This window comes from Lathyrus oleraceus, chromosome 4, assembly GCF_024323335.1.
Source record: "Lathyrus oleraceus cultivar Zhongwan6 chromosome 4, CAAS_Psat_ZW6_1.0, whole genome shotgun sequence".
In the NCBI taxonomy this organism is placed as follows: domain Eukaryota; kingdom Viridiplantae; phylum Streptophyta; class Magnoliopsida; order Fabales; family Fabaceae; genus Lathyrus; species Lathyrus oleraceus.
Window position 1 is genome coordinate 498,648,703 of NC_066582.1, and position 24,466 is coordinate 498,673,168.

The following is a 24,466-nucleotide window of genomic DNA, read 5'->3' on the forward strand; positions in this document are numbered from 1 at the left end:
AATAACTATTTGTTTTTTTTCTCAGTAAAAAATAATAAATATAATATAATAAGAACATGACCGTTTAACAATATTAATAATCCAAGATTAACAAAGGTGATTAAAACATAATCATGATTATGGACCCTATGGTGGTGGACACTGTTACTATGCATTCACACGCATCCCTTACTTAGAGGATACTGTAACGTGATTATTATTATACTAATTGTAATTATAAATTAGTAATAATCTTTGTCTAAAACAAAAACATAAGAATTGATTTATGTTAATGTTGTGTCGTTTTTACTACAGTTGATGGGTCACAACCGACACCCTACAATATATTGCTAATATCCCACTTCAAAGACAACATTGGTACAATTTGTCTTGGAGATTGAGAAAATGGGGTAGCAAAAAGCTACTTTTTTCTTGCATTTTCCGTGTGTGATCATGATAATCCCAATGTCAGATTTTATGATTGTGGGGTTCGGTTGACTCAAATCTTCATACTTTTTTTTTCTGGTTTTCATCATACCCATTTGCGTAGTTTTTGTGTTGATCAGTGTTAAACTTCAAGATTATTATTCAGTTGGTAAGTTACTTGATCTCATATAGCTATTACGAGTTTGTAGGTTTTTGTTCATGATCACTGCTCTTGGCTTTTATTTTGTTTAGGATCGTAATTCTACAAATATTTTTGCTACTTATGTTATGCCTTCCTATTGTTTGATAATATGCTTTGTTTTCTTTGACCATAGAAACATCTCTTGGATGAGGGAATTTTCTCCATTAAGTTTTTTCTGTTCATATAAAAGTCAATCAAGATGAAAAATGTATTTCTGCTTGTGTTTTAATTTTGGAACCTTGCTTTGCAATTTCTGATATAATTTGTATACGGATGCTATGATCACGCCCTTGTAGTTTATTTATTTTTTTCTTTTTGGTATCAACTCTTGCAGTTGCTTTTGATATATCAAATTGTCTCAAGTTAGAAAATCTTAAACAAGAAGCCGCCGACTCTTATAAACTTGAGCTGTCCAATTTGGCAGGTAATAATGAAACATCAATGTTGAAAGAGTGTATAATTTTCTTATATACATGGGATTAAAGTTGGATTTCTCATGAACCTGAAGCTGGTTATTTTATGTAATATGTTAGGTACAAGAAATGGCAAAACAGAACTGAAGAGTCTCAATTAAGAACAACACTAATATCATCAAGTTTTTGCCAAATCAAAACCAGCTTAGCCATGGCTACCTTGTCACAATCGGAGTGCAGACGCTTATATTCTTGGTGGTGGGATAGCCACAACAGTCCAAAGAATTCAAAATGGCTTCAGGAAAATCTTACTGGTTTGTCTTTTTTTCTTCTCTATTACATAATTCTTTTATTGCGCTAGAGGAATCTAAATATATTGTTGACCTTGTTATTGTTACATACCTGCTTTATTACAAAAAGTTGTTAGTTGTTAAATGGTTTATGGAAAATTAGTTGTCATAGTAATGATAATAGCATAATGCTGCATTTAAGTTCAAACCAACTTTCCACATCATGACCTACCAAAAGAATAAATTTCCACATCAAGAGATTACAGAAAGAAAGTCATCTGTAAAATATCATTATGGTAGGTTTGGCTGGAATGGAGAATTTGATACCATAATGGAGGCCCATACGTCCTATACTTTATAAATATTAACTTGTGACTCATGTTTACCTAAGTTTCACTGTATTCCTATAACTTGTTGCAACAAAATTCAGATGAATCGTTTGGTCGGAGTAATAGGATAGGTTTATATAGCACTTTTTGATTTGTTTCTCTAGAATGAGATTGTCGCCACATTAGTCTTCAAATATATTTCACCAGTGCTCTTAAAGATTAGTGTAATGTACTAATGTCATCATATTATTTTTGGAAATATTTTTTCACTAAATTAGTCTCTCAAAGATACTAAAACATCACCAAATTTGTTATTTTGCTTAATCCCTTTAGCTGTTCATGTGGATAAATTTGGCAACAAATGTGTATCTATAAAGGACTAATTCATCGGAAAAAATGTTTGGAGCTCTAATACGGTAATTAGCTATGCTTAAACTTTTTAGCAACTTGTTGACAGAAATGTTTAGATGACTAATCTTGCGACATTCTATTATTTGGAGGATCAAGCCGTGGATTTATTCAGCCGGAATGTCATGTCAATCTCTACTTGCTTATATGAGACTAGAGAAGAAATTATTTGAGTGAAAATTGTGACATCTGGCAATATAGAAAATATAGTTGAATCTCACTTTAGGTAGTCTGGAGACATGATAAGGGTGTTGTTTGATTCATCTTCATGTAGCGGACTTCACCTAATGAATTCAAACTTGTTTTGTTTTTGTAGATTCCTTAGGGTCCTAAAGCTTTCTGTTGATTATTTCACCACACCTATTGTTATGGTCCATGCTTTTTAGCTATTACATATTATGCATATGGTTCTTCTGCACCCTTCATTTATAGAATTGAAATAATTATGGGTAGTGAATCAAAGCATGTTTGTTATGGAAGACTAACATTAATTTTCTTCAATATCTTTGATTCTTTCTTTGAATATTCACTTGTTTATCATAGAAAAGGACAAAGTATGGAAATGACATTTAAAAGCTTGCAAACAAAAATTCGTTTTTAAGGCCAATTCTAAACACAATCACTTAGAAGACTTCTTAAGGTTGAATGAACGAAATTTGTTTTTCATTATAAGACTCACTGCTTGTGTGTAGAATTCAATCAGTACTATGAAAACATACAATCTGATTTCTGCGACAGACATATAAGCAATTGCATGAAAATAGAATCAAAACCTTGTTATAACTTGGACGTTTGAGTTCACTGACTTCATCCTTTAGCAAAATTAGTTGCCAAAGATCTTATATACAATACACATGATTTTTATAATTTGTGAAAGCTACAATCAGTAAAGAAATTAAAAGTGATTTCTGTCAGCGCCTCTATGGTTTAGGCCATTAAAACTTAATTGAAGTTATGTTTATACAGATATAGACACCAAAGTCAAATCAATGATCAAGCTCATTGAAGAGGAAGCAGATTCATTTGCAAGGAGGGCAGAAATGTACTATAAGAAGCGTCCGGAACTCATGAAATTAGTGGAGGAGTTCTACCGAGCATACCGGGCATTAGCAGAGCGATACGATCATGCAATGGGGGAGCTACGTCATGCACAAAAAACAATGCCAGAAGCATTTCCCAACTCAGCACATTACATCCTGAATGATGATTCGCCATGCAGTTCTTTGGGCCCTGAGGCTCAATCACCAGGACCAGGATTTTCCCGTCCAGTTCATCGATCAAAAAATAATGAAAGGAGTTCAGAAGAATCTGATGGTGAAGTTCAAACCTTAAGGGAAACCATGTCCAAAATGCAGTATGACAAGGATGCTCTCTTTGTTCAGTACCAGAAGAGTTTGGAGAAGTTGTCCAAAATGGAAAGTGATCTTAATAAGGCACAAGACGACGCTGAAGGCCTTGATGAACGAGCGAGTAAAGCTGAAATTGAAGTCGAAATTTTGAAGGAATCTCTGAAGCAGCTAAAAGAGGAGAAGGATGCTGGTGAAATTCAGTACAACCAGTGTCTAGCAAGTATAGCTAGACTGGAAACAATGTTATCTCTGGCTCAGCTGGAAGCCAAGGGATTTGATGACAGAGCTGCTAGGGCAGAAATTGAAGCCAAAAATCTGAAGCAAGAACTTACCAGAATGGAAGCTCAGAAGGATACTGTTTTTCTTCCATATAAGCTGTGTCTTGAAAAGATTCCGATGTTGGAGGGAAAGATAACTCTTGCTGAGGAGAATTCCAGGATGCTAAATGAGCAAATTGAAAGAGCAGAACTGGAAGTCAAAGCATTGAGGAAGAAACTTACTGAATTGAATGAAGAGAAAGAGTCTCTTGCTTTCCTTTACAACGAGTGCCTGAAGAAAATATCTTCAATGGAGAATGAGATTCTGCATGCGCAAGAAAATGCTGAACAACTAAAAAAGTCAAACCAAAATCTTCAGTTAGAGGCTGAAAATTTAGTGCAGAAAATAGCATTGAAAGATCAAGAGGTTTTAGAAAAGCATACTGAGATAGAGAGATTGAAGACTCTGATGCATGGAGAGCATTCTCACTTTATTCAAATTGAATCGGCTCTACAGACTCTACAGAAGCTGTACTCTCAATCACAACAGGAGCAAAGAAATCTTTCTTTGGAGCTTAAATACGGGCTTCTGACGTTGAAGGACTTGGAACTTACCAAACAAGATTTCAAGGAAGAGATGCGAGAGATTGTGGAAGAAAACAAGACTCTTCATGAACTTAACTTCTCTTCCACCAGGTCATTAAAGAAACAGCAAATGGAAATCTCTAAGTTGAAGGAGATCAAAGAGAAACTTGAATGGGAGTTCTCTGTAAATGCGGAAGAAAGCAACGCCCTCCAGCTTGAAACTCACCAGATAAAGGATGATATACAGTACTTGAATGAGAGATATCAGGCTATGCTGGAACAACTACAGAGTTTAGGTTTGAATCCTAATTCTCTTGCAGGATCTGTTAAAAAACTACAAGATGAGAACTCAATGCTAAAAGAGGCCTGCCAAATGGAACAAGGTGAGAAAGAAGCTCTTCGCGAAAAATCAAAGGATATGGATGAAATTTTGATAGAAAATGCCTTTATAGAATTTTCCCTTTTAAGACAGAATGATGAGTTAGATGGATTAAGAGGAACAGTGAGGGAAATTCAACAGTTATGTCAAGTTCTCAGGGAAGAAAAATCGATTCTCGTTGATGAGAAAACGGCTCTACTTTCACAGCTGCAAGTTATGACTGAAAGTATGCAGAAGCTAATGGAGAAGAATAGCTTGCTTGAGGAATCCCTCTCTGATGCGAAAATTGAGTTTGAAGGTTTGAGGACTAAATCAGATGATTTGGAAGAATGCTGCAAATTGCTAAATGATGAGAAGAACAATCTTATAAATGAAAGAAGCATGCTAATATCTCAATTGAAGATGGTTGAGGCGAAACTAAGTAACCTGGAAAAGAAGGTTACAAATTTGGAAGAAAAATATGCTAATGTAGAGAAAGAGAAAGAAAGTGCAGGCAATCAAGTAGAAGAACTCCGCCTTTCAATTTTGGCACAGAAAGAGAAACATTCTAATCACAAACACTCAAGTGAGGCCCGACTTGCAAATTTGGAGAATCTAGTTCGAGTACTACAAGAAGAACAGCTGTTGGGGAAGGTAGAATTCGAACAAGAACTTGACAAAGCTGTAAACGCGCAAATTGAGATGTTCATCTTGCAAAATTGTATTGAAGAGTTGGAGCTGAAGAATTTGTTCTTGCTAACTGAATGTGAAAAACTTGTTGAGATGTCTAAATTTTCTGATAAAATAATAATGGAGTTGGAGAGTGAAAATCTTGTGCAACTTATTGAAGAAGAGTTTTTGTTACATAGAATCAGAAAGTTTAAAATGGATATCCATAAAGTGTGTGGTGTTCTTCAGATTGATTCAGGTGGAGGGTGTGACAGCGGAATCAAACAAGAGGAAATACCGATATCGCGTATATTGGAAAAAATTGAGGGATTTGAAAGTTCTCTTGTGAAAAGCGAAGAGGAGAATCAGCATCTGCTTGTTGAGAACTCTGTCCTCCTTGCTTCACTTCAGCAGCACCAATCCGTGGGAGAAAAACTTAAGTCAGAGAAAAAGATCATGGAGCAAGAGTTTGAGGATATGAGAGAGCAGAATGCAATCTTGCAGAAAGATAAAGTTGAACTTCTAGAGGAGAACAGACAACTGAGAATTAAAGTGGTAAACGGAGAAGAAAAAGAAAATAGATCAAAATCCACTTTGGTGGCTCTGCATGCTGAGATGACAGATTTGCGGCGAACAAATCAAGTGTATCAAGAAGAAAGTGGTAAGATGCTTGAAGAGAAAAATTCGTTGCTCAAGAGTGTTTTGGACCTCAAAGATGCCATGTCCTCTGCTGAAGATGGAAACAATGTAATGTTCCATGAGGTACTAGCTCTAAGCAACGTCAACTTGGTTTATGAGAGCTTTCTCACTGAGAAAGCCGTCGAACAACAAGTACTTCGTGAACATCTTGGCAATCTTAGCCATTTGAACAATGACCTCAACCAGGAACTTGGTGTTTTAAGGAAGAATTTGAAGCTGAAAGAAGCAGAGAATGTTTTTCTGAATGAGTCAACTGAGAGGATGGACAAAGAGCTGATGGAAATGGAGAAAAGGCTGAAGGCTGCAGAGACGCTTAATGCAGAGTTTCCAAGACATATTGAAGAGCTGAAGATGGAACAAGAAGATTCAAGACTGATCAAAGAAAATCTAGACAACCAGATTCTTGAACTATCAGAAAATTGCATGAATCACAAAAAAGAAATTGAACACCTTAATGATGCAAACGAAAGTTTACAGTCTGAGTTGGAAAGTCTTTTTCATGAAGTTGAGAAACACAGGGTTAGGGAAGAAACACTAAGTTTAGAGTTGTTGAATAAATCAAATGAGTTCAAACTTTGGGAGAATGAGGCTACTGCATTCTATTATGATCTCCAGATGTCATCTATTTGTGGAACACTCTTAGAAAGCAAGGTTACCGAGCTTACTGGAGTTTGCAAGAGACTTGATGATGAAAGTTCTGCAAAAAGCATGGAGAATGAGCACATGAGAGAAAGAATCAGTTTATTGGAAAATGAAATTGGAGGACTAAAGGGGAAGTTATCTTCATATGTTCCTGTAGTTTCTTCTTTAAAAGAGGACTTTGCATCTCTGGAGCACATTTCCCTCCTATGGACTAATAGAAATTCTGCTGTTAGCAAAGGAGTGCATAAGGTAGCATTTTGTTTTAACGATATTGTGTACTTTTGCTTTTATCTCTTCCCTTTTTCTCTTGTCGAATCAGCTTCTCAGTTTTTTGCTATGTCATATAATTTTCTTTTATCACAATTGCTTCACAAACATTATTCATGCATTTTGTATTGTTATATCTTGATATATTGTGTAGCAGTTTGTTCACTATTTTCATTATCTGTTAATTGATGTTTTTGCTCGTTATGTGCAATGAAATATGTGCATTTTATCATACAGTACATTTGTATGTGATTTTCTCTCCATGCATTGCGTGGGTTCTCATACTAATTTACATGTATATATCATGAATATTTCTTCAGGATGTAGTAATTGGGACATCTCTCCAAGAACATAGTCATCAAAGTTTAAGAGAAAATGAAAGTGTGGTAATACCAGATGGAGTTTCAGATTTGCTGACATTGCAGACAAGGATCAGAGAAGTAGAGAAGATTATGATGGAAGAACTTAAAAGACGTGTCAGGCAGAAAAATCTTACCACGGAAGGGAACGGATACTCGGCTTTGGATGTTGGCACATATCCAAAAGTTGACACCCGAAAAAAGGTGACGGAACTTAAGGAAGAGAGCACGCTTGACCATAATACATGGAGGAAAAAACCTAAAATTAGGCTGTTGATGAAAGACATTCCACTTGATCGCAACGTGGATGATCGACACTCCAAGTATTGGAAAAGAGAGCATAGAAGGACTGATGATCATATGCTAGAGTTATGTGAAACTAATGATCATGATTCAGTATCTGCTCCAATCGAGGATGTTATAATATGCCATCTTTCAGACAATTCAGGAAGATATCTAAATTACTCCTCAGAATTGGACATAGAGAAGGAATTAGGTGTTGACAAGCTCGAGTTGTCGAAAACTGTAAAAGAGAAAAATGAAGATGACAAAAGGAGGAGGATCTTGGAGAGGCTTGTCTCGGACAGTCAGAAATTAGCCATTCTTAAAATGGCTTTGCAAGACTTGAAAAAGAAAACCGAGACAAAGAAGAAAAGCAAGCAAGGAAGCGACTTTGAATATGAAACAGTCAAAAGACATATAGAAGAAGTTGAGGAAGCTGTTACGCAGCAATCAAGTATGAATGATCAAATGGCAAAGAATGTTGAAGAGGGAACTTCATCATCTTTGGATAGAGAGATTCCAATGGAACTGGAAAAATATGGGCATGTTGAAACAAGAAGAATGACAGAACAGGCTCGAAGAGGTTCTGAACAAATCGGGCGGTTGCAGTTTGAGGTGCAGAACATCCAATACATATTGCTGAAATTGTCCGAGGAGAACAACATCACAGTGAAAAACAGAATCTCTGGAAAAACAGGTATATTGTTGAGGGAGTTTATCCAAATTGGAAGGATAAACAGCAAAAGGCGAAGAAAACTGCGTGTTTGTGGATGTTCAAAGCCATCAACTAATGAGGATTGAGTCAGAAATCTAAAGTTAAGTTGTAAGTGCATTATTCATTTGGAATGTTTCTAAAACTAGCTTATTAATGCTTAACTTAGTTTTATCATAAGAAATAAGAGATTATCAGTTAAAAGGCTTGTCTGAATTAAAAGTAACTTTCTTCACATTTGCATGTATGTTTTAGCTTCCAAAGAATTGTACCGAATGACTTGTATAAAAAGAAAAGCATTATAACAAAAAGTAAAACTCTACTAGCAGCTGGTTTGTAGTGTACTGTTATGTTTTCCTTTTTTGTGCGTATCATTCTACACCCCATTAAGTCCTAGAACGTTCTTTGTCGGTTGAAATATAAATTTGACCAGTATTATCTATTGTCACATATCTGTCATAGTCATGCATTTGGCACATCTTTAAGTCTGGTCAAGTCAACAATGGCATACACACTCATAACAAGCAGCCTTTGAATACCTTAACACCCATTTCTTGCTTGATCGCTACTCCAACTATATAGACCCTTCTTCCATGCAACTTCCTTATATCTATAGTTTTTCTCTTTTCTTTTTAAATTACATGACTTTATAAATAGCCTAAAAATCAACTCAGAAAAGAAACACAAGTTCTGCGATGGAGGGAACTTTAATTTCTTCTAAATCTTATCCCGGAGAAGAGAATATTGACTTGAACCAAATCACACTCCGACCCCTTAATCTTTCTGATCTTGATGATGTCATGGTATGGACAACTGATGAAAAAGTGACCAACTTCTGCTCTTGGGAACCTCATACCAGCAAAGATGATGGCATAAACTACATTAAAAATATAGCAACCAAGTTTCTATGGTGCAACGCTATATGTTTTAATGATCGTGCTATTGGATGTGTTTCTTTGTCCTCGAGCTCGCCTCATGATAAAAGCAGGAACAAAACTGCAGAACTTGGTTATGTTCTAGGTTCTAAATACTGGGGTAAAGGGATTGCCACATGTGTTGTGAAACAAGTTGTTAAGGTTGCGTTCACTGAGTTTCCACACTTGGAAAGGGTTGAGGCTCTTGTTGATGTGAAAAATGTTGGGTCTCAAAAAGTGCTGGAAAAAGCTGGTTTCCAAAAGGAGGGAGTTCTCAGGAAGTATTTGTTCATGAAAGAAAAAAGCAGGGATATGGTCATGTTCAGTGTTCTTTCTAATATTACTTAGATGAAATGAAATATGTTACTCTTTCTATAAAATACTATTTTTTTTATGGTCTCTCTCTTTTTTAGTGTTTAGGATTGCTTGGTTTGTTTTATTGAATGTCATTTACACATAACATGGATTGGTTTTTTATTGACTTCCACTATAGTGGCAGTTTTGTGGAAAGTGACACATTTTGGAAATGACTCTTAGATCTCACGGGGAACTTGAGGTGTTGAATGTTGAAGTGATAGGTTTAGATTTGATGATCTAATCTGATATGTAGTTGAACCATTTATATTTTGGTCTGTCGCCGGGGTACATACAAACAAACACTCTGACATTCAAGTAAGTTAGTGACTATCGGGAGAGAGAAACATTCTTGATTAAAAAAGTGTCTTCCTTTTTACAGTCAGTTCTAAGATTTTGAAAACCTAGAACCTTTTGTGCTGAACAACGGACTAAAAAGACAATTGTCAGAATATTATCCATTTTTAATCATTTTTCTTAATCAAACGTTTTCCTAGGACAAGTCCATGGTTGCTCTCAATGTCTTAGTAATTTCTTTTCTGGGACGCATATCCTTGAGTGATTGATGTTTTTTATATGTTATCCTTGATCCAACGGTCCCTTACCTCCAACCGAGAATAGTATCCCCCAAGTTTGGTTCGACGTAGCTGTGGTATGTCTTATGTATGGTTTTATGTTAATTGCAGGTTAATGTTTTTTAAAGATTTTGACAATGATAACTAAATAAGAAAGAATAAATCATAAGCATCATCAGTCAAGATGCAAGCACACATAAAAGTGCTCAAAGTTTCAGTTGAAAGAGCTAATCAAAGTTAAATCAAGAAGGAATTGCAGTTGTGAAGTTATGAAGCTTGCATGATCTTACACTTAGTGTCTTATCTTGTAGTTTGATCATTTAATTGTAAATGAAGCAAGAGTAACTCTTGCAGTACTAAGATGACGGACACACATAAAAGTATTTCAAACTTATCATCTTTTTATTAAAAAATATTAAATTCAATCCAAGCAAGTACATGTTCGGTTAAAAAGCCTTCTAAGAAATTTGGAAAGCAAAATTGAATTCCCTAATCGATTAGGCCTCCAATCTAATCGATTAAAGTGAGAGTAACATATCCTAATATAAAGGAGGAATTTCTTCACTTCTAAGCACACCAATTTTATGAATAATCATCTCTTATATCTCTCTCATATTCTTCTGATTTTATAATATTTATTGATTTGTTATTGCCTTAGTATTTAGAAAGTAAAAGACTTCATCTGAGAGTTGTGATGTTTTACTGTTGTGCTAAATTTGTTTATTCAAGAGCATAGTTTTCTTGTGATATTGTAACAAATTTGAAAGTTAAAAACTAGACATATAAAAATATTGCGTTAAAGTTGTTGGATTGAACGAGTGTAAAAGTTCAAGTTATTTGTCTTTGGTGTTTAGGTTGATCTTGTTCGGAAGCTAAAGTTTTAGTAAGATTGTTGGGTTGATTATGTGCAAAAACTCAAGTTAATTTTTTTCGTGGAAATTTCATGAGGAAACTATTGGAGACTAGAGTAAGCCGCGTGGTTTAAGGTCGACCAAAATAATTTGTGTTGTGATATTTCATTCCCTATATTTTAATATTTATGTCATTTATATTTTCTGTTATAATTTGTCTTTTTCGCAATAGATTCTCTATTTATCTTTGTTTCTAATAAATTTTAAATCAATCATTTAAAAAAAATTAATATCACAATTCACTTTTCCTTTTTTATTCGATGGAACTCTTTAACATCTGTCGCATTTACAATCTGCCATATGTTGTTTATGGTGTGTAGGATGATACTCTATCAATAGGTGTGGTATGATTACTTACTAGAAAATATAATTATCATTATAACTTTGATGATGTCATCTCAGATGTCATGTCACTTGTTCACTGGTGGTGGATATACGACCTTTATGGTCATGTTTTTCATTTGTTGGATCTTCGTCTCCTCACCTTCTATTTTTTGAGAAGGGTGTCCATATATATATATATATATATATATATATATATATATATATATATATATATATATATATATATATATATATATATATTTGTTTCTCTCTCTTTTTCCTTCTCATTTCACTCTTGCTCTTTATCATTACTTGCTTTTTTTGAAATGTTCTTTCTCTTTTATCTCAAATTTGTCAAGTTTTCTACGAGTAAGTTTCTTTGTATCTTTGTTTACCACTTGCTTGGTTTTTCTTTTCTCTTTTTGCTGGAAGCAATGATGATTAGGTGGAGAATGATAGAAATTTGGTTTCTTCTTCCCCAAACCTCAAACTCATCCCTTTATATTGATAATGGTTAGGGAAGTTACCTTCGCTTTAGGGTGATTATTCATGCAATAGTGTTTTTGGTTTTCATTCCTGTCGCACCTCAGAAAAAATGAGAACACGACTTAGCGAAGCACAATCGCACGCTCGCGGGATGGACTAAACAGAGTCGCCACCGGACTTTATTTATTCCTAAAAAGGAAAGGGGAAATATCGATAAAACCCAAGAAAGAACGACAACGATATTGGTCATCGCAGCCAAATTAGGGTTTGGGAGTCGATTATGCAAGGGGAAGGTATTAGCACCCCTCACGTACGTTGTACTCAACGGGAACCATTAGGTTAGTTGTGTGCATTAGTGTTAGCTTAGAAATGTTAGGCTTCTTGAGTTATTAGGTGGGAAAGAAGAATATGATCAAAAGAAAAGAGAACGTTGTTTTTGGATTTTTTTATTAATGTGCAACGAATGAAACTAAACCTAAGTTTTTTATTAACGTGTCTGACAAGATTTACAAATCCTGCTCATACGTATCTCCTGACAAGATTTCAAAGCCTCGGGAGAGCATGGTATCCACCATATTCTATTTACATCTTATTTAAAAAAGTTTTTGATATCTCTTAGATGTTTTGAAGATTTGATTGTGAAAAGGTTTAGAGAAACCGCATTGACAGTTTTAAATGATGGTGAGAGCTAAGATGGGCGAGATATCCATCTCGGATCTTAGTCTCAAGAGATCGTGGTATCCACCTTGTTCCTGTTTCCATCTTTATTAAAAAGTGTTTGATAAGCATTAAGTATTTTTGAGTTTTATTGTGAAAATGGCTTGACCTTGGATCAAGCATTTGATGATTGATTGCAAAAGAGTTTGAGTGTAATGGTTTGAAAGATATGAATGAAAATGGATTGAAAAATTGGGAATGGATAGAAATGGATTGAGTATGAAATGGTTGAATTGGTTATTGAGAAAATACTCGACGTTGGATCGAGTTTTTATTTTTGTTCTTTTTGAAAAGAGGTTGATTTTATTCTTGTGTTAGAACTGCTAAGCAAGCAAACAAAGAAATAAAGCGATAAAATTATTACACATCATGGGAATGGGGGTACATTTTGTCGAATGGGGAATACGAGATAATGAAACAATTAAATCAAGTTCAATTAACAAACATAAGTAAATGAGTGTAAGTGCACAATAGAATGGTCTCATTTAAGAAGACCCAAGAGTAAGTCATGTGAACGAAATAGCAACACATAAGTTATATGTACAACATGTTCATCATAATTAAATTGAAAAAGGTAGAAATAAAGCGTGCACGAATTAAAATCATAATGTAAAAATAATGTAAAAATGAAAAAACAAACAAAGAAACAACAACAGCAGCAACAACTCTCATGAACAAACATTATCATTATCCACCTTCCTCCTTTAACTCAATGCAACATAAGCATGTAAACAATAACCAAATCAAAATCACCACAAAATGAACATAAACAAACACAACCATGTATCCATAACCGGGCATAAACAAAATTGAAGCGAAAAAATACCGAAACGGCACCGAAATCTCACTGAAGTTATTGTGCATTGTGAAGTGAAACTCGATGTCGAGAGGGAGTGTGAGGGTGGTTCGGTGGTTGACGGAGAGTGAGGTTATGGTTTCGTGAGGTGGTGAGTTGTGATGAAAGGAGAGATTTTGGTTTTGCAGCGTGAGGTGGAGAGGGTTGTTTCACCGAGCAAGGTGGTTGTTTCACGGTTTGGTTGAGAGGACGAAAGTGTTTGATGAGGTGATGTGGTGAGGGTCTCAGAGGGAGAGTTCTATGAAGTGGAAAAACAGAAAGGAAAGGGTGACTAAGATGTGTCGTGGAGGGAGTTGTTGAGGTTGTGTTATGGTGGAACAGGTTTGGAAGAAGGGTGTTGTATGTTGGTTTCGGTTGTGAGCAAGGGAGAGGAATGGGGGTTTTTGTTGTGTGTTTGAGAGGAGGAGGTCATGAGGAAGGAAGGAAGGAGGAGTATTGAGGAGGTTTTTTGTGGTTTATGTGTGAGAAGTTTAAGTGAGAGAAAGGTTTTGTGTGAGGGAGTGGTAGAGGGAGTATTTCATGAAGGAGTGAAGAGAGAAAGAGAAAAATGGTGAAGTAAGGAATGAGAGAGTCAAGAAGAGAGTGAAAAAATGGGAAAAGAGTTTATAAACGTGACAAGTTAAAGGGGAAATAGAAATGGTTTTGAGTGAGTGAACAAAAAAGTTACTGAGTGGAACCCCCCCCCCCCCCCCCCCCCCCCCCCCCCCCAAGATTCCGTTTTTTCTTCCCTTGTAATATCGTGTGTGTTGATTTTCTTTTAGTGGGTTTTCTCTCTTTCATGCATACGTACAAATAGTGGTGTCTCCACTCAATTGCCAGCCAATTCAAATTCACTGGCCACGTCGCACATGAAGAGTGGGGGATAAAAGATATTTTCATTTTTTTTTATTTTTTTCTTTGATAAAATTAATTAAATCAACATAACTTCAAAAATTAATTAAAAATAAATGACACAATTATGATTCAAACAAAAAATAATAATTCTAATTAATCAGCCTGATTATTTTGACTAAAAAAACAAAAATAAATAAATCAAAAATGAATAAAAATCGGGCGCAAAATGCCCAAAAAAATAAAATGACTGCACCACAATGATTATTGTGAAATAAACATCTCGAAAACATACAGATTTTCACCAAACTTTGAAATAAAAAATGCTCGGTTAAAACACTTAGACGGATCAAAAATGTGATCGAAAAAATAAATCGAGCACACCAGATTAAACTACGTGAAACATAGATTAATAAAACTAATGTTTGTAAGCTTGATTTTGAAATTTTTTGCCCGATGTTTTAACGCACATTTAAAAAATGATTCAACCGGTTTTCTTGTAGATTTGAAAATTTATTTCGACTGATATTCTAGGCATTATGCGGTATAGAATGCATGTTATGCTATGCAAAGATGCAACAACTATGATGAATACATCGAATAGGTGATTCAGGGTCAAAATTGGGGTGTGACAGTTGCTCATATTTAAGTATCTTTAACTAGAGAATATGAAGCAGGACACTCTTCATATGATCATAGTGGGAGATAATTAAATACTAAGAAGACCAGGATTTTGACTTTGAAATGCAAATGTCATAATATGATATGATATGATATGCATGGATGTGAGACTCTCTTTTTTTATTGATTTTGATCTGCTAGGGATATGATGAACCTAATAGGATATTTCATGATGTATAAAAGATAAATATGTGGGGAATGATGGAGACAAAAGGTAAAGATGACCCACAGGAAACAACACGAGGGTAGAAACTCGTTGGGGATGATAATCCTGCTGGAGAAATGACACGCGCTAGGGAGTATTCAAAATGCAAGTTGATAAACAAAACTTTAGAATAGAAGAGAATTCAATGTTTGGGAGATTCCTGACAAGAAATATATCCTACATAAATATTTGGAGCTTTCTAACAAGAAAAACATTCAATCAAACAAAAATGGTGATCCTAACAAGGAAAATAAAACAAGATAAAACTGGGAGCTCTATCACAAGAAAAACGTCCAATCAAAGACTTAGGGGATTCATAACGATGAAAACACTTGTCACAACATTCTAGAGTTTCCTTACAAGAAAAACAAACAAACAACAAAAGGGATTCCTAACCAGGAATTCAAATCAGGAAAAAGTCGGGAGATTTCTTACAAGAAAGTCATCCATACAAAAGACAACATGGACATTCTTCACAAAGAAATCGTCCAAGATGAAACCCGGGAGTTTTATGAGAAGAAAATCATCCATGCAAAGGCTATGATATTTCTTAACAAAGAAACCAATCAAGACAAAAATTCGGAGTCTTCTAACAAGAACGACATCCACAAATTTGAGAATTCCTTAGAATAAAGAGTCATACATGACTTTCTAGAAAACATCAGGGCAAATAGGCTATAAACTCTCTGTAGGTGCCAATAACAACTGGACTTTGATCATAAGCATTGGTTACAACCAAATTCACACATATCGGTTCTAGTTACGACTGGACTTTAAGGGTGCCAATAACCATTGAACTTTAACAAATGTTGGTGATGACCAGACATAAGATACCAATTACAATTGGATTTTGAAATAAAGGGCCAGTCACAACTGGACTTTAAGGATGATGCTAATCACAATTGGACATGCAAATAATGTTGGTGATAACCATACTTAAGGTACCAATTACAATTGAATTTGAAACATAATGCCAGTTACAACTGGAGTTGAAAGGATACCAGTGATAACTGGATTTTAAAACATAATGCCAATTACAATTGGACTTAACATGTACCAATAACAATTGGATTTTAAAATAAATGTCAGTTACAACTGGATTTAAGATATGAATTACAATTGGATTTCAAAATAGAATTCTAGTTATAACTGGACTTAACAGGGTACCAATAACAATTGGATTTTAAAACAAATGCCAGTTACAACTAGACTTAAGATATCAATTACAATTGGATTTCAAAACAGAATTCTAGTTACAAATGGACTTAACAGGGTACCAATAACAATTGTATTTTAAGATAGGGGGCCAGTTACAATTGGACTTGAGATACCAATTCCAATTGGATTTTAAGAAATGTGCCAGTTACAACTGGACTTTAGAGGATACCAATAGCAATTGGATTTTGAACAACAAAGTGCCAGTTATAATTGGACTTGAAAGGATACCAGTGACAACTGGATTTTAAAACAACGGGCCAATTACAACTGGACTTTAAAAATAGATGCCGGTGACAACCAAACTTTAAAGAGATGTCAGTGACAATTGCATTTTAAAACAATAGACCAGTTACAACTGGACTTTAAAAATAGATGTTGGTGACAACCAAACTTGTAAAGAGATACCAATGACAACTAGATTTGAAAGATATATGTTGATAACAATCAGACTGTATAAGTGATGTCAGTGACAACTGGACTTAGGGTACCAATTACAATTGGATTTCAAAACAAAGTGCCAATAACAATTGGACTTTAAACTGTGCCAATAACAATTGGACTTCAAGAGGAAAGATGGTAACAAACAGGATTGAAAAATGATGCTAGTGGTAACTGGACTTTAGATGCCAACGACAATTGGACTTTGAAAACAGGGTACCAATTACAACTGGATTTTTAAAATATGCATGCTGGTAATAACCAGACTTTGGTTACCAATAACAATTGGAGTTCGAAAAATAGGTGCCAGTGACAAGTGGACTTTAAAATGTGCCAATAATAATTGGACTTTGAACCCCAATAATAATTGGGTTACAACAATGAGCGCCAATAACAGTTGGACTTTAGGTTGATACCAGTGACAACTAGGTTTGAAAGACAATGTCAGTGACAATTGGACTTTAAGGGATGCCAATAATAATTGGACTTGAAAGCAATGTCAGTGATAACTGGACTTCAAAAAATGCCAGTAACAACTGGACTTCAAAAAATTCCAATAACAACTGGACTTTGGAGGACAAGGGATAACAATCAACAACGAGACCTGAGATAATGCAAATGAGCACGAAGTACACTTCGGGCTATGCATGGTTTGATTTTACTTCTATGCATAATATATGAATGATCTTGATATGCAAATGCTGACATCATGTAGATTGGGAGTTTATAGGGCTTTATAGAGGTTTTGAATCCTCACCACCGATAACTCAAATAAGTGATGTTGATAGATGCATAAAAGGAGGATATATCAAGCTTGACAGTCACAACTAGCCAAGAGGATCCTTTTGTAGGATTGATGAGTTGTGCTCCATGGAAATTTCAATATTCTCACATGCCAAAGCAAAATTTGGTTTCTTAATATGCTGAAAACTCTTTTTAAGTTCAAAATTTAATTATTAACAAATAAATGACATTTTTCATAGCAAAGAAAAATCAGATAAAAACAAACAAATGATAGCAAATGATAGGCAAACTTGTATTTATTTAAGAATGGTAGCACACAAATGGTGTAGCTCCATGGAATGTTACAAATTTGAAAATGGCAATGGGAAAAGGTTTACATTAAACCAAAATGATCACTATTATCCCTAATAACCATGACTTCACAAAACCTTGCTTGTGAAGGGAGCAGCTGGATTGATCTTCTATATTTGGCTCTTATGTGTAGATCAGTAGTATCTGATGCAGTCTTGCCTTTTGTCTCTAACTTTTTCCTGGACCGTCCTTTCGGGTTTTCAATCCACCGGGACATTCTTTTTTACCTAAATCGCCTTTTCAGTTTTTCAACTTAGCGAGCTATCATTTTTTATCATCCCTAACTTTTGCTTGCTTCGCCCTTTCGGGTTTTTGGTCACCGGGATACTCATTTTTGCCTAAGTCTCCCTATCAGGTTTTCGACTTAGCGGGTTTTTATTAGGCATAATATTTTTTGACTGAACCAGAGTTCATGGGGTGAGTGAGCTCTTCACCATCCATAGTTGTGAGAAATAAAGCACCTCTAGAGTATACTTTATTTATAACGTATAGGCCTTCATAATCGGGAGTCCACTTCCCACGTGAATCCTTGTGTACGGGCAAGATCTTCTTGAGCATAAGATCCCCTTCCTTGAACTCTCAAGGACGGACCTTCTTGTCAAACACTTTCTTGAGTCGTTGTTGGTACAATTATCCATGGCAGAGAGCGGTCATACGCTTCTCATCAATGAGGTTAAGTTGATCATAAGTGTTCTAGATCCATTCAGCTTCATCTAGCTTGGTTTCCATCAGGATTCTCATTGAGGGTATCTCTACTCCAACTGGGAGAACTGCTTCCATCTCATATACCAAGGAGAGTATGGTTGCCCATGTTTAAGTGTGGACTGAGGTCCGTAATCCATGGAATGCAAAGGGTAGTGTCGCATCTCGAAAAATACGATTCCTCACGATGGTCACTGAAAAAATTAGTTCGAACAGAGTCGCCACCGAACTTTATTTATCCCAATGAGGGAATAGGAAAATATCAATAAAACCTTTCAAAAATAGAATGATGGTAATTGCAACCATATTCGGGTCTGGGAGTCGATTACGCAAGGGGAAGGTATTAGCACCCCTCACGTCCGTTGTACTCAACGAGAACATTTTAGTTAAACTTGTGATTTGAATGTTAGCTAATGTTGTTTGTTTTCTTCGAATGAATAAAGATTGAAAATAGAGATGGATGGAAACCTCAGAAAGGGGAAAAGGGTTTTTTTATTAGTGTGCTCGCGAAGATCTAGCAATCTCCTACGTACGTATCCTTATAGTGCAATAAGGAAATCAGAGCATTCGTAGTTTAGGGAATTACAGTTTATTGATGTCTTTTAGTGAACAACTGTTTAGATCGCATTCTAAAGGATAAACTTTGGCTTGTTTACTCTCAGTGGAGGCTTAAGCACTAGTTTGTTGTGCGCATTAGAAGGGATTAAATAGTGTTCTTTCTGAAAAGAGTTTTGATCACACGGGGGTGACAAGCTAAGTTAATATGTTGAATGTTTTGTTTGATTGGTTTTGATCGCACGTGGGCGAGGAAATATAGATTTGATGTGTTAAAATATTTTGTTGGATGTCGATTACTCGGATAGTCGAGTAAGACAACTCGTATCCAAATAGTTGAGGAGAGGAATCGAAGGCTCTAGACCATCTCCCTTTTCATCCTTAATTGTAAAAGGACTTGATAATAGTTAATGTGTTTTGAATGGATGACAAATACTCGGATAGGCTAGTAAGGCAACTCGTATACAAATAGTCGGGAAAGGGAATAGAAGGCTTTAGACCACTTTCTTTTTCATCTAAGTGATTATGAAAATAAATTTGTGTATGGTTGATGTATTTTAGAAGAAACGACAAATACTTGAATGACCGAGTAAGGCAACTCATATTCAAGTATTTGAGGAGAGGAATTGAAAACTCAAGATCATCTCCCTTTTCGTTCAGTTTATTAAGAAAATGATTGATTTAATCGTGTTTAGAAGTTTTTTAGAGAGATGACAATTGTTTGACTAACCGAGTAAGGGAACTCGTATTCAAACAATCGAGGAGAGGAGTTGAAGACTCAAAATCATCTCCCTTTTCATTTCTTATAAAAATGATTCGATTTAATTAGGTTTAGGCAGATAGAAATGACAATTATTTGACTAACTGAGTAAGAGAACTCGTATTCAAACAATCGAAGAGAGGAGTTAAAGGCTCAAAAACCATCTCCCTTTTCGTTTCTAAATGAAATGGTATTTAATCATAATTAGATGTTTTAATTAATTTTAAATAAAAATACTCGACATTGGATCGAGGTTTTAAATTTGTGTTTGCGAATAAATTGAATTATATTTAGTGAATCAATCATCTAATCGATTATTTAATAACCGAATAGGTCTCATTGTAAGAAATCCCAATAGTAAGCTATGTGAGGTTGATGGCGATGCTAAAAGCTATTGACTTACAAGGGTATTTGGAAAGTGGGCTCGATTGAATCAAGAATTGTGCAATATTTTTTTTGAAATTGGTTCAAATGGTTTTGAATTGAGGATGAAATTGAATGGAATCGAGTTTTTATTATGAAATGATAGTGGAAGGAATCGATCAACAGTTAATTATCAAAATTAGTTGATTAAAGTTCGATTAAATCGATTAACTAAATTAATTATCAAAATTATTTAATTAAGTCAAATAATCAAGTTAATTAATATTAATTAATAGTAATTAACTTAATTGGTCAAAATTTAATTAATTAATTTGTTATAGTTAAGAGAATTAAGTGACGATATCGATTTATTTAATTGAATCGGTGTGCTCAAACCGGTTTGTGTGAAACAATAACATGACTAATGTCATTCACAAGATCCAAACGCGGTGAAATATTCTATTGATTTATTGAAACTTTGATGGTATAACGACATGAAATTATCGAGTTCATTGGATAGAAAGAATCTGATTTAAAATGTCATGCATCAAAGTAAAGCAATAGTTACTTGTACAATTATTTACAACAAGGACAAACATATTTACAAAGCTCATAAAAATAAATCAGAAATGTGGATGGGCTTGAACAAGAATGTTAGGCCCAATGGCAAGATGTCCTCACACCAATTTTTATTCAAACGAACAAAACATTCACTAAGAGGGGAAACAATACTTTTGACCTTTCAAACTTAATAATAATAAAAAAGAACGGTCATTGTTACATGTGCTACACAAAGTGCACTACCAACAACACACATGGATCCCACACGGTACAAAACGCGGCCAAGGGCGATGAGAATAAAAACGTCATCTGCAGCAATAGACATTGCGTATTCATGCATACTCAAATTTGAAATGTCCTACAAAAATTATTTTTGCACTGAAGACTAGAACATAACAAAGCCAAGAACAGTATGTGTATTAATGAAATCACACATCACAACAGCGAGGTCAAGTCACATTTTCTTGAAAACACCTCAAAGGCAAACAACACAACACATCCGATACTAACAAAACAAACATATATTAACGCAACTGTATGGAAGTCAAAATTGAAAATAATAGTTATAACATGCAGTATATTATCCAATGAACACGACGCGAACCATTACCGTAATGTTAAGCCACTGTTGTTGTCCAAGGTGTATGTTGCAAATGGAGACTTATTCTTGAAAATCAACGAAGAGGCTCTTTGACAGGATTCGTCGCTGCAACATTGCTCATGAAGAAACCGTAGCCTCATTCAATTTAATTTCCGGATGATTAATTGATGGTCGTGAAACTTACGTGAACCAGCGTTGTTAGTTGTTGTTCGAAGCTATGGAAGAGACAGATCAGAGTTTTTGTGATAGACCAAATTGTTGGAGGTGGGCGGTGAAGGTGTGGTGAAGGGTTTGTGTGGTTCGCGACGGTGTCTTTGGATTTACGGTGGAGGTTGGTGACGACGTCGTCACGGTTTTGTGGAGGAAGGTTGTTGTTATTTTGTGTGAGGTCGAGAGGGTTGTGTTTGGGTCGCTGAGTGTTGTTGTTGTACAGAAGAGGAAAAGGGTTAATGAGAGGGTAGGCGGTAGAGATGAGGAAGATGGTGTCGGGGGATCTGAAGGTTATGTGGCATGCGTTGTGAGTTGAAGCTCAACGGAGGGAGAGAGAGTTTAACGTGAGTGATTTGGAGGAGAAGTAGTGGCGGTGTTATGTGGTGGTGGTGCGGATTTGATAGGTGGTTCTTCGGTTTAAGGTGAGTTTCCAGGTTATTGTTCTGTTTGCAAAGGTTGAGTTGAGGGGTTGTGTTTAAGGTCACCGGCGGATTGATGAAGGGTTTGTAAGGAGAAGGTAAGGTGTGGAAAGTGAGAAGGAAAAGAAGAGGAACGGTGCGGGACCAGTTGGACGGAGGGAGCAAAATTTGAAGAGGGAAAGGTTTTCCCTTTCGTTGTCTTTTCGTCCCAAGAAGAAGAAAAGTCTTTTTTTCTCTTTCTTCTTCTTTTTTTTAAGAGCCGTTGAAGACGTGTCTCCCTTAGTGGTCCGAAAAATGGAAAAGAAAATGCATCCCCCTTTACAGCTGGCCAAGGCTGGCAAACAAAAGGATATTCCCTTTTTCGTTTTTTTTCACGTGACCTTCCTCTTGGTGGATTGTCACGAGGGCCACATGCCAGCCTCGTATTGGAGATCTTGAAAGATATTTTTTTTCCTTCAGATTTTAGTTATTTAATTATTTATATTAGTATTATTTGATTGGATAAAATGGAGTGGACAAGGATTGCAACTATGAGCCATTGATTAATTTGAATCAACGATCCCGATTGATTCAAAGAAGCACAAGCAATTTTAAAATATCAAATGTGTCCCTTCTAGACGATTTAACTGATTTAAAATAAACTAAATTAATTAAATCAGATAAAATTCATAACTTTAAATGTGATAAAAATAAAGTGAGAACATGAAAAATTCTATTTAATTTTTCTGAATGTTTTGGCGAAAGAATAAAAATAAAATGACTAAAAATGAATAAAAGTTGGGTAAAAATTTGCTAAAAAAAATTAAACTGAATGCATTAAAATGATCAGTGTGAAATAAACATATTGGAAAAATACATTGTTTCTTCTAATTCTAAAGTAATTTTTGATCGGTTAAAAGGTTCAGACGGGTCAAAATGCAGCTGAAAAAGTCGTCGAAAGATATAACGAGCACACCAGGTTAAACTACGCGAATCGTGGATTAATAATATTGACGTCTGCATGCTCGATTTTGAAACGTTTTACCCGCGGATTTTGCACGTACTTGAGGAATGATTTAACCAATTTGTCTGTATATTCAAGAGTTTATTCCGACTGATATTTTAAGTATTATTCATGATGAAATGCATGTCATACTACACAGATGATGCAAACTGAAAATAAAATCAAACTTATGAAAGTTTTAAAATGCCCGAATAAAATTGGGGTATGACAGTTGCCCCTATTTAATTACCTTGAACCAGAAGGTAAGAATAACAACAGTTTTCATACATTCATGGTGGAAGATAATTAAATACGAAAAGACCCGAATTTTGTCCTTTGAGATGCAAGGACGAAATGCAGAAAGAAAATGTAGCGAGAAATACAGTAAGAAAATGTTATCGTGAGATAAACGAAACAATCAAGACTCTCTGGGAATCATTATCACAGTATCTTGGATGCCATGATTGAGATATTCCAATAGTCGGATGATACCTCGACTGAATCTAAGACTTTCTAAAAATTAGCAGAACAATGTCTTGAACTGAACGCACAAGATTTTCTGACGATCAACGAAGCAGTATCTTACATGATATAATTGAGATATTCCATCAAGGGGGTGATACCTCAATCGTATATAAGATTTGCCAAGGATACTAGAGTCATACCTAAAAACAAATGAAATTCTTCATATCAATGAAATAGTATCTCAAACAGAGAAATCAGATTCTTCAGATAAAGGAAGCAGTATGTCAAACAGATAAATGAAGCAGTATCTCAAACAGATAAATGAGATTCTTCAGATAAATGAAGTTGTATCTCAAACAGATAAATGAGATTCTCCGAATCAATGAAGCGGCATCTTATATGATATAATCAAGATATTCCAACAAGGGAACGATACCTTAATTGAATCTAAGACTCTTCGAGGATACTAGAACAGTATCTCTAAAAACAAATGAGACTCTTCAGATAAATGAAGCAGTATCTCAAATAGACAAATGAAGCAGTATCTCAAACAGATAAATGAGATTCTCCGAATCAACGAAGCAGCATCTTATATAATATAATCAAGATATTCCAACAAGGGAACAATACCTTAATTGAATCTAAGACTCTTCGAGGATACTAGAGCAGTATCTCTAAAAACAAATGAGACTCTTCAGATAAATGAAGCAGTATCTCAAACAGATAAATGAGATTCTTCAGATAAATGAAGCAGCGTCTTATATGATATAATTAAGATATTCTAACAAAGGAACGATACCTTAATTGAATCTAAGACTCTTCGGGGATACTAGAGCAGTATCTCTAAAAACAAATGAGACTCTTCAGATAAATGAAGCAATATCTCAAACAGATAAATGAGGTTCTTTAGATAAATGAAGCAGTATCTCAAACAGCAACTGAGATTCTTCAGATAAATGAAGCAGTATCTCAAACAGCAAAATGAGATTTTTCAAATAAATGAAGCAGTATCTCAAA

At 35.1% G+C, this 24,466-nt stretch overlaps 2 protein-coding genes across 3 annotated transcripts; both read left to right on the top strand.

Moving 5' to 3' along the window:
* The first annotated feature begins 215 nt into the window (after nt 1-215).
* On the top strand, nt 216-8,570 carry LOC127076793 (protein NETWORKED 1A). 2 transcript variants are annotated; one of them, XM_051018582.1, is made up of 5 exons: nt 216-574; nt 942-1,031; nt 1,141-1,334; nt 3,014-6,855; nt 7,194-8,570. In XM_051018582.1, the coding sequence occupies exons 3-5, from the start codon at nt 1,232-1,234 to the stop codon at nt 8,313-8,315; spliced, it is 5,067 nt and encodes a 1,688-aa protein (XP_050874539.1). In that variant the 5' UTR covers nt 216-574; nt 942-1,031; nt 1,141-1,231; the 3' UTR covers nt 8,316-8,570. The 2 variants fall into 2 exon arrangements, with proteins under 2 accessions (XP_050874539.1, XP_050874540.1); XM_051018583.1 differs by lacking the exon at nt 942-1,031 and having other exon boundaries at nt 280-574; nt 1,032-1,334.
* Nucleotides 8,571-8,668: 98 nt separating this feature from the next.
* Nucleotides 8,669-9,532, top strand: LOC127076795 (uncharacterized). Its single transcript, XM_051018585.1, has one exon. The coding sequence runs from the start codon at nt 8,922-8,924 to the stop codon at nt 9,486-9,488; it is 567 nt and encodes a 188-aa protein (XP_050874542.1). The 5' UTR covers nt 8,669-8,921; the 3' UTR covers nt 9,489-9,532.
* The last annotated feature ends 14,934 nt before the right edge of the window (nt 9,533-24,466 follow it).